At 37.9% G+C, this 14,806-nt stretch overlaps 1 protein-coding gene across 32 annotated transcripts in view; it reads right to left on the reverse strand.

Annotated features, from left to right (window-relative positions):
* PLD1 (phospholipase D1) overlaps nucleotides 1–14,806 on the reverse strand; it is a 224,320-nt gene that overhangs the window by 137,975 nt on the left and 71,539 nt on the right. For all 32 annotated transcript variants that reach the window (XR_014822370.1, XR_014822368.1, XR_014822374.1 and 29 more), the window contains 2 exon segments: nucleotides 3,268–3,458; nucleotides 2,893–3,020 (listed from right to left, as the gene is read on the reverse strand). Coding sequence is in view for 16 of the 32 variants with exons in the window: in XM_013990128.3 (XP_013845582.1) it covers nucleotides 2,893–3,020; nucleotides 3,268–3,427 (288 nt within the window). In the remaining 16 variants the exon portion in view is untranslated.

A 14,806-nucleotide genomic window follows, 5' to 3' on the forward strand; every position in this document is an offset into this window, starting at 1 on the left:
GGGGGATAAAAGCTTTGATATAGCAGAAAGTGTCAGGGGATGGGGGGACAGGAGATCTTGAAGGAAGGTCCTATGTTGTGTGGGGGTGGGGTAGGGGAGTGGACACTGGCCCCTGTGGGAGATTTAGGTACCACAGGTGTTGACAGGTTTTGAGGTGGGGTGGGGGGAGAGAGTAAATGTTTCCTCCCTTGCTAGTCATCCAGGCTTTGGTGTCAGCAAGCCTATGGGTGATTCCTGGTCTGCTACCATTCATCGCTGATATTTGGTATATTCTGCAAAACTCTAAAGCATGACCACTCTGTAGATGTAGTATATAAAAAATGAGGACAAGAGTCAATGCAATTTGTGCTCTTAAGTCTGGAATCCATACATATCACTGGTAAATATTCAAATCTAGCATTTGCTTTGCATCCAGTGAGGATCCATGACAGGTACTATAACCAGAAGTTGAAAGAACCCAGCTCTGGGGTCTATTATATGCTGTCTTTTCACCTTTCATTATAGGCATCATCCTGTATCATGTTTCACAGAGGAGGATGCAGGAAAACTCAGAGTGGCCAGAAACTCTGCATTCAAGTGCAAAATGCTCAGTTTAAGACAAGCCAAATAAATAAGAAAAATTATACAATGTAGGCAAGCTGCCACCTATTTTAGGATTATATTTCCCAATCTAAGAAAGCTGAATACTTAAAAACCATTGCAAATGCCAAGTTCTTTCTCTTGCACTTAAACCCAAAATTTTGGACATTAAACTTCTAAGCAATTCTAAGCCAGGATAGGCCAATGGAAACAGCCTGTCACAAACTTTTTGAAGATGTTAAAGGTTTGGAAACCCTGTGGTGCAGCCTGCCAGCTATAAAGACTCAGCCAAGCATCAGTTCTGTCAGACAATGTCCCAGCAGAATTACTGGAATTCTTTAGAACTGGAACAGTGTAAGAAGTTTCAATAAAGGGACTGCCTACGAAGGAGTGATAAGGGTGAGGAAACCACAGTGAGAGGACAGTAACCTGGGACTCGTGAAGGCATCCTTAGTTCTGAAGGGGAAGAGGCAGGACCAGGTGCTGGAGTGGGAAGGAGAGAGCCATGTACAGAGGCTGCACGGGGGAGGGTGCCTTTGGTTGAGGCACATAGCCAGCCCTGGGGGGCCCAGGTCTCCTAGCTGGACTCTCCACTGCCTGGGCCCTGCCAGACGACAGAAGCAGGGAGCCTGGAGGGGCAGAGTGCTGGCTGGTGGGAGGCAGAGCTGGAGGGGAAAGTGGGAGATTTCCTGCCTGGGAGGGCAAGTGACTCCATCTGTCCCTTGGGGTTGTCACGAGACTGAAAAGAGAAGTGCCTAGCCATGAGCTTGCACTAGAACGCATTCAGAAAAGTGTTGTTTTTATTTAAATGTATTCAGAAAAGTGTCATTGTATTTACCTGGAATCACATACAAACTACATGAGTTCAGTTCATGTGTCTTAGTGAAATTAATCATAAGTAGGTTCCTTGGTTTTCCTGCACAGACGAAGATTTAAAACAAAACTTGAAAATAACATGATACCTTGTTTTAAAAATTGGGATCCAAAAGAAAAATTATATAAAACTAAATTCATTTGCCTAACAGAAGAATATGAGCAAAGAAAAGTCCCTGGTTTGGTAGTTTGAATATTTATCTTTATAAATAACATTAGAAAATACCTAGTAATAATAGTACACAGTATTATTTACTGTATACTTGTATAATACACAATATAATATCCTTGAATTATATACTATGTGTTATTATTATTAAATCCTTGTAACAATCCTAAAGGTGCGCCCTTTTATACCTATTATTTAGATGAGGGAACTGAGAAACAGAGAGGTTAAGTAACTGGCTGGAGATCACAATGCAAAGACAGGAATTAAACTATGTGGTCGGGCTCTGGAGTCTGTGCACTTAATCCTCACATGTTATCACTTCCCAATCTAAAAGCTGGTAAGCAAAATAAGAAGGAAAATGTCATCTTAGAGACACTTCTGGGTAGGCTGTGCTCAGTGGTGTTTCGGGGAGATGTGGAAGAACCTGAAGGGAAGCTGGACATGGAGGTGGCTGTGTTCTTATGCTTGGAGTCAGGATAAGAACAGATCGGTCAGGACAGAGCATGAGGCAAAACCATCAGGACGCAGGTAGCCTGTGCCACCCTCCAAAAAACAAGGAGGAAGGGAAGGCAGACCCTGCCCCTAGTAAAAAAGTTACTCTACACTTCCCTTGAGGCAGGAGCCACTCAGCAACCCTAATGGCTTAGTCCAGTCCCCTTCAAGAGGTACAGTTTTGCTTGATGAACATATTCTACTCCCAATGCCTTTCCAGAGCTCAAAGAGAAAACCTGTGAATAGGTATTAAGAGCATGTCAGAGGCAAGGTATGCCAGCAGAATTTGTTCAGCCATACTTCTGGGCAATAGCACTGGTCAGTGCAGCATTCCGGCTTTTTTTTTTTTTTTTTTTTTTTTCCCCAGGACCCAGGTAGCACCATTATTTTCTTGCTAAACAAGCATTAGGAAAGCTAAAAATTTCTTTGGCTTATATCTGACATTCTAGGTGGAATGGCAATGCCTCATGAGGCCACACTGAACAGAAAATTGGGGAGTGAGTAGGACTAGGAGAGGCACTTTGAAACTTAGTTTTTGCAACTTAAAAATTGCCTTAAATCTTTTTTTTTTTTCCCAGAATGGAGAAAGAAGCATAGGAGAATAAAGACTAAATGAGAAAGATGCCAAAACTTGAGAGGTGATGAGGATTCAGAACTGATCAACAAAAACACAAATGAAAGCTGAAAACATAGTTATAGCTAGACGGGAGGAAAATGTAAGTCGATGTGTTAGTCTGCACATATTGACTAATATATGTTGAATCCATAAAGGTTCTGACCCTTGTTGTGGACGTAAAGCGCTCCACTTCCAGAACTTGCACTTTCACTGGACAGCCGGAGAGATACGTCTGTATACTAGGCTCCTTAAATCCTTGAGTCTTATAAATAGCAGAGAAAGGGATATACACTAGAAAAACAAATAAGTAAAGCAAGTTATTGCAAGAATACATTGATATTAGCATAACTTGTCTGTTAGAGGCATCTTTCTTAAGACTCATAACATGCTGCAACAAGAAAACAGCTAATGAATCCCAGCCCAGGGTTGTGACATCAGCAAGCAGGATCCATCATTTGCAGGTGGTTGTTTCAAGTCTGTGCTCTGCCAAGCAACCTTGATAAACTCTCTTCTCCTCACTCAGACCATCAGTCTGTACCTTCCTGTGTCTTGGGATCGCTGGGAGACACATCATACTCCACCTCCTCTCCTTCAAAGTGGAGCTCCCGCGTGTCCAGATTTTCTATCAAATTACTCATGTCAGCAGCGATTTTCCGCAGTGCCGAGGTGTTGACTCTTGGCTCATTCTTCAGTGACATGTTGGCTTGAGACAGGGTAAAAGCGAAGGAGCTGGAAAAAGGAAAGGGTTACTAGATGTTATTTTGGTCAAATAAAGCCCTATTCTACATTTTGAATCCAGGCTTAGAAGCAGTGTTAAGGAAACAAGTCAACTAACTCTATGTGAGCCCCTGTTATCTCAAACAACCTTTTAATTTATTTTTTAGTTTAACATTTATAGGATTCCTAGCTTGTAAATTAAATTGGAGTGAGACATTTAATCGTACCTCAAGTAAAAAAACAAGCAAGAAAAAGAAATGCCACATTGAATAAATGCCAATATATCTTTCATCCAATTTTATAAACTTGGATAAGTGAGGAGAGACTCAAGGGAGATTGGTTTGGGAATAGTTATTCAGAGAAAAGGAAGTGGCTTTCTAACAAAAATACGGAAAGAAAGAATATCATCTAAAATAAGCAACTTTAAATATTTTCCACAGAAAATTTAGGGCATTTTACAATAATTTCAGAATGCAGATTTTAAGAATATATTTATGTAGGATAACCTTTCTACACTTCTTCTATAGGTGATATCCCAAGCAAAGTGTATACTATCATTTTGAGAGGAGATGAGTTTTGGCCATGACTTTATGTGAGTTATAATGATGAATGTGTCTTGCAAGGTAACTGATTAGAATACTTATTCTGAAAGATCCCAGAAGGGCAAGAATCGTACTTCTCTCCTTTTTTGGGAAAACCAGCTCTATTTCATTCTGACATTTAATAACACAGGTCATTGCCCACCAGTACCCAGGGAAGAATAGTACATAGAGATTTTATTTTTCATTTAACATACTGAGACTTAAGCCTTGAATGCTGTCATTGGAGTTGGGTGAAAAATCCGCATTGCCTCAAGTAATCGTTCTGTTACAACCAGACCCCAAAACAGGAGAGCTTCCATACCAGTAATTCCTCTTCACATGTTCATTTATTATTGCAAATCACAAATATTTATGGAGCATTTACCACCTATTCATTGTGATATAGAATGAGTGAATATGTAAAAAGTCTGGTTCCTGCAATGAAGGTATGCCTGATGTAAGTGAAGGAAATGAAGCTATGTGACTCCAACTTCATGCCTGGCCTCCTCTACGATCTTGGCCTTCCTGAGAATGGCATGTATTCAGCAGAAGACACTTAGCTGAGTTCTCACCTACAGGTGCTATCAAGAAGCTGGGCAGCTCTGTGAGAAATGCTGAGTCTTGGGCAGACTGGGGCAGCCTTATTGTAACTTGATAAGTCTCTAAGACCTATCCTGCTGCATCTGCTAGAAAGAGAAACTGTACAAAGACGAGAGTAGAGGAGGGTGGTACTGGTTTGGCCAGATGTATAGAATCAGTATTTCTAAGTTCTCTGTGAACTATGTAATCAATCATGTTTCTTCCTCCATGTTGGCTCTAAGGAAGCTTGGAGCCAAATTTGTGACCTACTATGAGCAAGGTATAGGACTATCCTTGCCTGCATCACTTCCCTTCAACTTTTTCTCCCACTTCATATTATAATAAGAGTTAATGTGTACTTTAACCATGTAAATTTTCCTATGCACCTGGCTGGGTGATAATCCTTTATATACCTTGTCACATTTATCATCAATAATAGATCTATAAAGATTTGGTATTTTCATTTTGAAGAGGACAGGAGTTTGTCATCCCCTCTTTAGAGATAAGGAAACCGAAGCATGGAGAAATTAGGTAACTTGATAAATACATTGGACAATCTGTCCAAGGTCACGTAACTAGTAAGTGACAGGAAAGGAATTTGCAACCAGGTCTCTCTGACCCAAAAGCTGACATTCTCAATCATGGTCTTTATTTTCCTGTACATTTTTTGATATATGTAAGTGCCTCTAGAATAGATGGAAGTTTTCAAAAAACCAGTGCCCTTGAGCAAGTCCCTTTAGAAGCTGACTCAAACGCAAAAAATTGAAATGAATTCCTCTTGCAGCCCAGCCATTAAAACTCAGGGCCTTCATATTCTCCTCTATAAATTAAGGAGATTGAGCATTTTCATCTCTAAGGGCCCTTTAACACTCAAACCCTAAATTAAATAAAAGATGCTATAAATTGTTCAGCCTCCTCTTATAAGGTAATCACTTTAACCCTTTTCCTTTCCTAAGAAATTAACTGCAGTTGTGTTTCATAGGAATATGAGAAGCCATTGCCGATAGTCATAATTTAAATATTTAATTGCTTCCCTCCGATCCAGCAAACACTTATTAGATGCCAACCGTGAATTGAGTTGCTTTATTTAAAATACAAAGTAATGAAAGATAGGAAGTGAAACAAGAAAAAACAAGTAAGAAATTACATCAGATCATTGCTACTTGTGAATCTGCAAAGACTTTAGGTATTTTCCATTGATTAAACAGCTTAATGGTTAACTCTGTTAATTTTCTCAGCATAAGAGGAAACCAAGGGTTACTTACTCCAAATGACTTTCCTTTTGGACAGAGTATTGTTGTTAAAAATGCAGGTTAATTTAAGATATATAGAAACCAGAGTAATTTGCATATTGCAAGCTAAATGGAATAAATTGTAGAGTAACTGGATCAAGCTAAAAAAGCTTATTTCAGAGAGAAAAGAAGGATATACACTTGTGAAAACTTTAAAGAAGAGTGAGAAGAGAAACAGAAAGGAATCCTCTTACTATTTATCCTCAAGTGTTTACAACATGCTAAGCACCATTTTAGCATGATAATGTTATTTAGTACTCACAATGATCCTACCTGAACTTCATAACTATTCTGATTTATCCGCGTTCAAACTTTGATGATTTAGTTAAATAAGTTATCCAAGGTCACTCCAGTTGTGTCAGTATTGAATTTATAACGCAGATTTATCTGGTTCTGAAATTTCATGGTTACAGAGGTTCATAACTATTGATTTTCCTTTATGGGCTCGAATGTCTATAATTTAATCATTTACATGAAGGTGAAGTTCTATAACAACAATAGATATTCTCTATTTTAATCACCACCCTTTAAAGGGATCAAATTGTCATTACGATTATGGAAACAACATATCCTGACAGCCTGCTAAACTTCTTCTTAGCCTTTTATTTTTATGGTTAATAATATTTTGTAAGATTACATGGCATTTCAGTTGGCCCAAAGGCTTTGCAGATGCATTCATGCTTCTGTGAAGACTTTACCATTTAATAATGGAAAATGAACCAAATTATTTATCCATCACTGCCTTCACTTGAGTGCATGGTTGCTTTGTGTTGACTTTCCATTCAACAACTGTATTGCTGGTCTCTTGAATATCATGCTGTAAGGCCATCTACACTCCTACGTTGTCCAACTGTAATTTATTAGCCCATGTTTTCTTTTATCTACAATAATCTATAATGGTGGGTGAGCAGCTGTCACAGTTACAGCCCATCTTAACCAGCAATGGGATAAGGCCTTCAGTGTTTACACTTGAGATAATGCAATTGATTTTGTTACCTCCCTATGAAATTATACTGCAAGCTCATTATCTCTTTCGGTACCAAGTAGAGATGGTGCCCATGGAGCGATAAGAGCAGCTGTGTTTTATTTCTGTTTGCATCTGTATCCGGGAAGTAAATAGGATTTCTTTTTTCCCCTGGTGTTAAATACCAAAATTAAAAATCTTTGCAGGGAACATTAATTACCTCCAGTTATTTAGTGGTGAAATCAGAGAAATGTAGAGTTTTCTTCTGATCTTAATTTTCAACATGATTGGGAAATAGAACATCAAAGGGAACAGGTATTTTCCTTCCCAGATAAACATTGCCTTGGCCAAAATATAAGAATAATAATATCAATTATGACTATTAATGTTAAAATAAATATTAACATTTGCTAATACCTGCTGGATATATACCGTATGCCAGGCACTTTACAAAAAGACTAACTACATAACGTCTTGACTTCTCACAACAACATTAGGAGCTGGGGCCTTTTGTTGCCCCCACTTTTTGTTTTGTTTTGTTTTGTTTTTGTCTTTTTGCTATTTCTTGGGCCGCTCCCGCGCTCCCAGGCTAGGGGTCGAATCGGAGCTATAGCTGCCGGCCTACGCCAGAGCCACAGCAACACGGGATCTGAGCCGCGTCTGCAACCTACACCACATCTCACAGCAATGCCGGATCCTTAACCCACTGAGCAAGCGCAGGGACCGAACCCGCAACCTCATGGTTACTAGTCGGATTCGTTAACCACTGTGCCACCACGGGAACTCCGCCCCCACTTTTAAGATGAGAGATTTAGAGAGGGTTGGCAACTTGTCCAGGGCCACCTAGCTGGAAGTGACGTCCCTGAATCTGTCCTTGATTGATCTGACTCCAAGATCTAGCTCCTTAACCAGCTAGAGATGGAACTGGGGGTGGAGGAAGGATGGACACAGGAATACCTTTACTCTTTGCTTTGCAGTCTTAGAATAAAACAATTCAAAAAAGAATAACAATAACAAAAAACCCTTCAACTTTCACTTTGTGATGATAACTGTGATTTCCTTCTCGCTTCCCTAACATAGGTTAGAAAGTTTCCCCTCACACTTTTTTAATACGGGATGTTTGGGAAATAAATGCAATGGATTTCTAAGCCAAAAATCATATCGTGATGTATGAATGCGAATGAATTATAATCAGATCATTTAAAACCAAACTGAATCATGGGGATTTCCTTTCGTCCCATTTTTCATTTTGATGAAGTTAATTGGCAGATCCATAGTACATAACTTCCCTAAATATATTACACAGCAGTGATTTGTAAAGAATTGATTTGATGCTCCCTGAAATACAAAAGTCATAAATGTGTTCTCAAGTACTAGACTCAATCTCTAGTGACACAGTAATCCTTGGATAAATTTTTGAGTTTAGCTGACTTGAATAAAGCAAATGATATTACCATATTTTACATTCCAGATTATATATTTTGAGAAAAAAAGTATCAAAAAGAACCCAACTCAATGTTTACTTTGATCTTTGAATTTTTTAAAGAGAACATCAGTTCCACAAATATCACTAGAGGGCTGGTTATAAGCCTTGGACAGATAATTAAATGTCAGTGGTGTGGGGGACGGGTCAGGTGACCTAAGTTCGTTCTCTCATTATCAGTGTAACCTGGGCAACCAATAGCCTCCAGCGTTTCTCCCCTGTAAAACGCAAACATGACAGACTTGCTATTACTTATATGGTTCTAAGAGATAAAGGTTTAATTCCCAAACACTATCCTCCTTTTGAGCATCATATCTAATCTGGTTCTGCAGCCCCCAGAGCCCAGAAATCTCTCACTTAGTCATCTTTCTTTCTTGGTTTCATATCAAAGCCTCTATTTGGCCTAACACTGACTGCTTTTCTCCCTGAGGTGTTGAGATTGGAGATGATGGTGCTAAATAATCTGGACTCTCTGTATCCACAGAACAGGGGTTGGAAAATATGTTCTCTTCCCCACTCCCCAGCTAAAAAACAAAAACAAATCTACAATTACACTAGCAATTTTAGCATGAAAATCATTTCTCAGTTCTCATGATTTTCCCTAAATCCTCTGGCCTCCTGGGATGGCCTCTGTTCTCTGCCATAAGCTTTCTTAGTTATTTTTTTGACAAGTTCTAGTGTTATATTAAATATTACCGTCTTTGCAGTAGTATCAGCTTCTTCTAGTTCGTCTCTGTCATATCTTTGAATTCATACAGATATTTCATTTCCAGACACAAATACAAGTGTTAAGAGAAACTGATGTCTAGTTCAAATATGAGTTGATAGGAAAGCATTTTCTGTCATTTACTGAGTGCCTACTCTGGGCCAAGCGCTAAAGGTATATTACATGCATCACTTCTAAGCCTCAGGATCACCTCATTTAGAATCAAGAACATGGAACCACAGCAGCTTACTGAGGCTGCATAGTTGTGGGTGGTGGGGCTGGTCCCAGGGTACGGGCTTCCCTGGATGGCTCCCTGGCCTCTACCACTGGCTCAACGGAGAGCCCCATCATCGCCACCCTCACCTCGTCTTCTAATGCCACCAGCCATCATGGCTTCCTCTTGGCTGAGGGCAGGGCTTGAGCACAACCCAGCAGGAGCTACCACGGATCCAGCATCCTAGCTCCATCCACCTCTGGCCAGAACCTCGGAGGAACTGCCTCATCCTGAGTCTTCTGAAGAGTACAGCACCAGGGTGTGTGTGTGTGTGTGTTGGGATGGGTGGTTGGGGGAAAAAGGAGGCAGGAGGAGCATGGGGAACTGAGCCACACAGCCTGTGTGAATGGAAGATGTACCTTATTCCCCTCTCCTCTCCTGACTATGCTGAACACACTGGTACCACACAGCCAATCTGGAAATTATCCTGTATGATCCATCAATTAGCTGACTTTTATGAATCTATGCCCAGCTGAGTAACTTTCCACCTCCCACTCTTCCCTGCCTCTCTTCTCTTCTCCTTTCCCTCTTGCTGCTCCCAGTAAAGCCTACCTTAGCTCAGGCTCTACTATCCAGACTAGGATATTGTTAGAACCAGCATGAACCACTGAACCATCTTGCCTCCTAAAGAAATCCATTTTGTGCTCAAGTTAACAGTAATAATAAAAAGAAACTTGAATAGTGCTTACTATGTTCCAGGCAAGGCTACAGGTGCTTGGATGCATTAATTCAACCTGCCCTCACAACAGGCCTATGGAGAGGGTGCTATCCTTATCTCCCTTTTATAGAGAAGGAAGCTGAGGACTCAGACAGGTTAAGTTATCTGGTCAAAGTCACACAGCTACCTGATGGGAGTCAGCTGCCTGGTTTGCTCCTGTTTTTGCCTTGACTAACCTGGGCTGTAGTACTCGGTTTCCATACCTAAATCCTGAAGTTAACAAGCAGCTGTCTGTGTTTAGGATTTTACAACAAATATATTCACATAAGAAAAATTCTTCTTTCAGCACCACTAAATGTCAGGGAAAACAAGACATCTAAGCAACACCAACCAGGAGATTAAAAACCCAGCCCAAATGCAAAGGGTATTCAGGTGATGATTCTAAGCCAAAATTGAAGTAAGATTTGTTCCTGCCTCTATAAATTACAATGTATATTATCAACATTTGTGTTGAAGAGAAAATATGGGGAGCCCTCTTGACTCTGAAGTTTAATAATAAGTTTATTAGATATGATGAGAGACTTTGCAAAGCCACTGAATTGTCTTAAATCAACTGAATCACTTTGTTGTACAGCAGAAGCGATCACAAAATTGTAAATCAACTATACTTCAATAAAACTTAAAAAAAAGAAAATAAAAAAATTAGGATCTCAAAGGGAAAATTCCTCTTTATAAAAAGAAGGATAATTAGCATTGTTATAAACTGTGGTTGGACTTCTAAAAATAATATCCTTCAATTCTAAACAAATGCTCAATTTTTATGGCCAAGAATAGAATATGCATCATGACGGGCTTTTAAGAGAAGAAGCTAACTGTATATAAATTATAGAAACACACTTTATTTTGGCTGACAAATTATGCTAAGTGATACAAACATTTTTCTTACTAAGGGAGATTTAGAACACCAAGATTCAGTGGGTGAGCAATATATGAACAAGATAAATATTTTTTTCTGGGATAGCTTTAATCTCTTTTGAAATAACTTTAAGAAGAAATTTCTTTCACCAGCTCAGAATAGTAAATAAAGATTTTTTTATTGAGCACAATGTTGCTTTTGGTAAGAACACACATTGATCAAGAAGCTATAGCTATTCAAGGGTTTTAATATAATCATTTCTACTTTTTCTGCTTCTTTTTCTTAAAACTGTTCTTTGCATGTTATGATGGCAGTCCCATTTAGCTAGAAGAAACTACATTCTCATATAAAGACTTTGTTTATCATTAAAATTATTTCCTGCTGTCTAAAATTCTATGATTTCTTTTTTGCACTTCCCTCCAAAGGAACTGGCAAACAACCTCCATTAGTGTGACGTTAGGCATCAAATAAAGCATTTTCAATGATAACCCATGAATTTCACCTATGAAAAGAATGAAACTGGCAAACACACATGGATAAACTCCTCCAGACATTCTCCAGTGCTAATAAGCTCTCAAATTTTGTCTTGACTGCTGGTAAACATAGCAAAATCCCAAACTTTTTACCTATCTATATAATTACAAAAAAAATCATTGAGACAGCAGCATACCATGGAAGGTATGTGATTTTTTGAGTCAAACAGCTTGAACTCTGATTCTCCTTATACTGAAACAAGCTATTTATGGCTCTTTAAAGTCTCAATTTTCTAATGTGTTGTTAACTGCAAGTAATACCATTAAAGTAAGGAATTATAAGAACTAAATGATATAAAGTGAATAGCTTAGAGATTGGGCTATAGTAGATGCTGAAATCATGTTAGTTCCTTCTATGCCCTTAGTTATTCTAAGAGCTACAAAACCTCTGTCCAAAGTCCATCAATATCAATAACAGAACTTCAGTTCCCTCCTGAGTAAAAGAATTAGCAGCCACAGAGTTGTATTCTGGGGGTTGGGATGGAGGGGAGTCTATTTGCTTCTCACTATAGAAAACACTGCTGTGTATGTCTGGAAACCAAACAGATTAATGTAGTTGGCCATTTCCCACTGCAAAAACGGAACTGCTGAGTAAATTGTAATCATTTTTAGAAAATACTTACTCAAGGGTAAAAACAGAGGCACATGCAACAAAATCAACAGTGAAGGAGAACTTTCAGTTTCTTAGAGTGAAGAAACAAGGTCAGAGTGGTATACTGGAACTTAAGCTAAAGGGGCCTAAAGGATTTTGATCATGATTAAAGGGTCTGGGATTACTTTTCCATCCCCAGATGACAGCCTGGAGACATGATCTCAGGACTGTGGGAGGCAGGGACCTAGAAGTGAGACTCTTACAAAAAGAGAGAGCCTCAAAGAGCTGCATTATCTGTTTTAAAAAAGACTATAAGAAGTATACTCAGCTGCTCTGGAAAGAAACTGCATGAAATTGTGAAAGCTACAAAATGAGAAACTTTAAAAACTATCCAGGATCACAACTTCTGGCTTTCAGTAATGGATGTGTAGCTCCCACAGATGATGACTATAAATTCTGGACAAAATATAAAAAATAACTGACTGAAGAACAACCGAAAGCAAGCAGAAACTGGAAAGGAATCATCATTTGGAAGAAAGGAATAGTACCATTTTTGTCTAAGGGCACACCCTGTCCACGCTAATAGAGTGACAAAACTCAGATAGAAAATCCATAATTGTACTGGCTTAAAGAACCAGAAAATAAATTTAATGGCAATTATGACAGCTTAAAAGTAAATTGAGAAGCCCTAGAAAGGAGAGAGCCACACGGGGCAATGCCAAGTTCTGCTTAGGCCAACTCTTGAACCATATAAACATGGGGTACACTCCAAAGCAACTCAGTCAGTATGACTTCACCAGAGATTTCTGCTGCTGCCCAACAAAGGGAACAGAGTTTGAAGTATGACTCCAGACAAGTTAACACCCTATGAAAAACAAACAAACTCTTGAACAGAACATAACTGAATCCAGCGTCTCTGTAAAAAATCAGTTACAATATCATCCAAACTTATTAGGGCACAGAAAAAACAGGAAAACAGAATCCATTCTGAAGAAAAAAGGCCATCAATGGAGGCCCATTCTGAGATGTAGAAATTTACTGACAAAAATTTTAAGGCAAATATTATAACATGTTCAAGAATGTAAAGTAAAATATGTTTTTGATGAAATAACAAGTAGAAAAACCCAGCAGAAAAAAAAGAAAAATTCACCGGATGGCTTAACATCAAAATGGTAATGACAGAAAGAGTCAATGAACTTGAAGAGAGATAGATCCACAGAAATTATCTGAAGTGAAAAACAGACAAAAGGGAAGACAGATTTCTAAAAAAATGAACAGAGCCCCAGTGATTTAGTGTGATAATATCAAAAGGCCTAACATTCATGTAATTTAAGTCCCAAGAGGACAGGCTAGAGAGAAAATGAGACAGAAGAAACAAAGTTTGAAATAATGGCTAAAATGTTTATCAAATTTGGCAAAACAAATAAATTTACAGATTGAAGAAGTTTGGTGAAACCCAAGAAGGAATAAATACAAGGAAAATCACACCTAGGCATGTTAAAATCAAACTGTTGAAGTATAAAAAAAGAAGATCTTAGAAGCAGTCTGAGAAAAATGTCTTATTAACATTCAGGGGACACAAACTGCCATTAAACTCATCAGAAACAAATAAAGGCCACAAGACAGTGAAAAAAAAAAACCTGAAATTTAATAAATATGGAACTGAATAAAAGAATACACATTGTTTTCCCCAAATTAATTAACTAATTTAAATTCCCAAGAATTTCCCACAGAACTTGACAAAATCATCTTAAATTCGTATCAGAAAATAATTAAGAATAAGGAGTTGTCTTGTTCAGCCAGATATCAAAACTATTATAAAGCTGGAGAAATTAAAATGGTATAGTACTGGTACAGAAATAGATAAATAGAACCAAATAGAGATCCCAAAACAAACCTACATATATATATATATATATATATATATATATATATATATATATATATATATGGGTTCTTAGTGTATGACAAAAAGTGGCATTAAAAAGTTAGTGAAGAAAAAATGAATTCTTCACCAAACAATGCTGAGACGATTGGATATTTATAAAGAAATATAAAATTAAATTAGTTTTCTAGCTCACAGTTTCTATAAGAATTTCCATGTGGATTAAAATCCTTATTTTAGGATTTTACTTTTTATTTTAAAAGTATTACAAACAATGTTAACCTCTGCAATAAAATATAGAAGAATGCTTTTATGACATCAGGTCAGGGTCAGGAAGCAATCTTAACAAGAAATAAAAAGCACAAAGCATAAAGGAAAAATTAGTAAATTACATTACACTAAAATTTTAAAACCTACTAGGCAAATGGCAAAATTAAACAAGCCCAGATTTGAAGAAGACATACATAGAATATGTTTTAAAACCCCTATAAATACAGAAGACGATCCAAAATTCAATAGAATATGGGCCTAGGGTACATATTAAAATTGCTTCACTTAAACTTTTAAAACAAGAAAACCTTAATAAATTCATTTGAAAATTTCCCCTCCTTAGCACTGAGTCATTTAACTCTTCAAATTAGGAAGTTTCTTTCTTTATTCTAAGAGCCCCAACATTTAAAATATAATGAAATTCATTTCACAGATTTCTCAAAAATATGTAAGTAAAGTAACAATAATTATTAAAAATTATAACCAATATGTAGTTTTTTACTTCTTTTAGCTCATTTTCCTAGCCTTGATCTCATTTGAGCTTCAGAACACCCTAGAAAGGAGGTAATACTGTCATCGCCACAGCAGAGGTGAGTTGAACTGAGACTCAAAGAGCAAAGAGGCTCT

This window comes from Sus scrofa, chromosome 13 (genome assembly GCF_054392235.1).
Source record: "Sus scrofa isolate SSC_HxYL_T2T_F1_AM1 chromosome 13, Sscrofa_HxYL_maternal_Yorkshire_Landrace_v2.0, whole genome shotgun sequence".
Lineage (NCBI taxonomy): Eukaryota > Metazoa > Chordata > Mammalia > Artiodactyla > Suidae > Sus > Sus scrofa.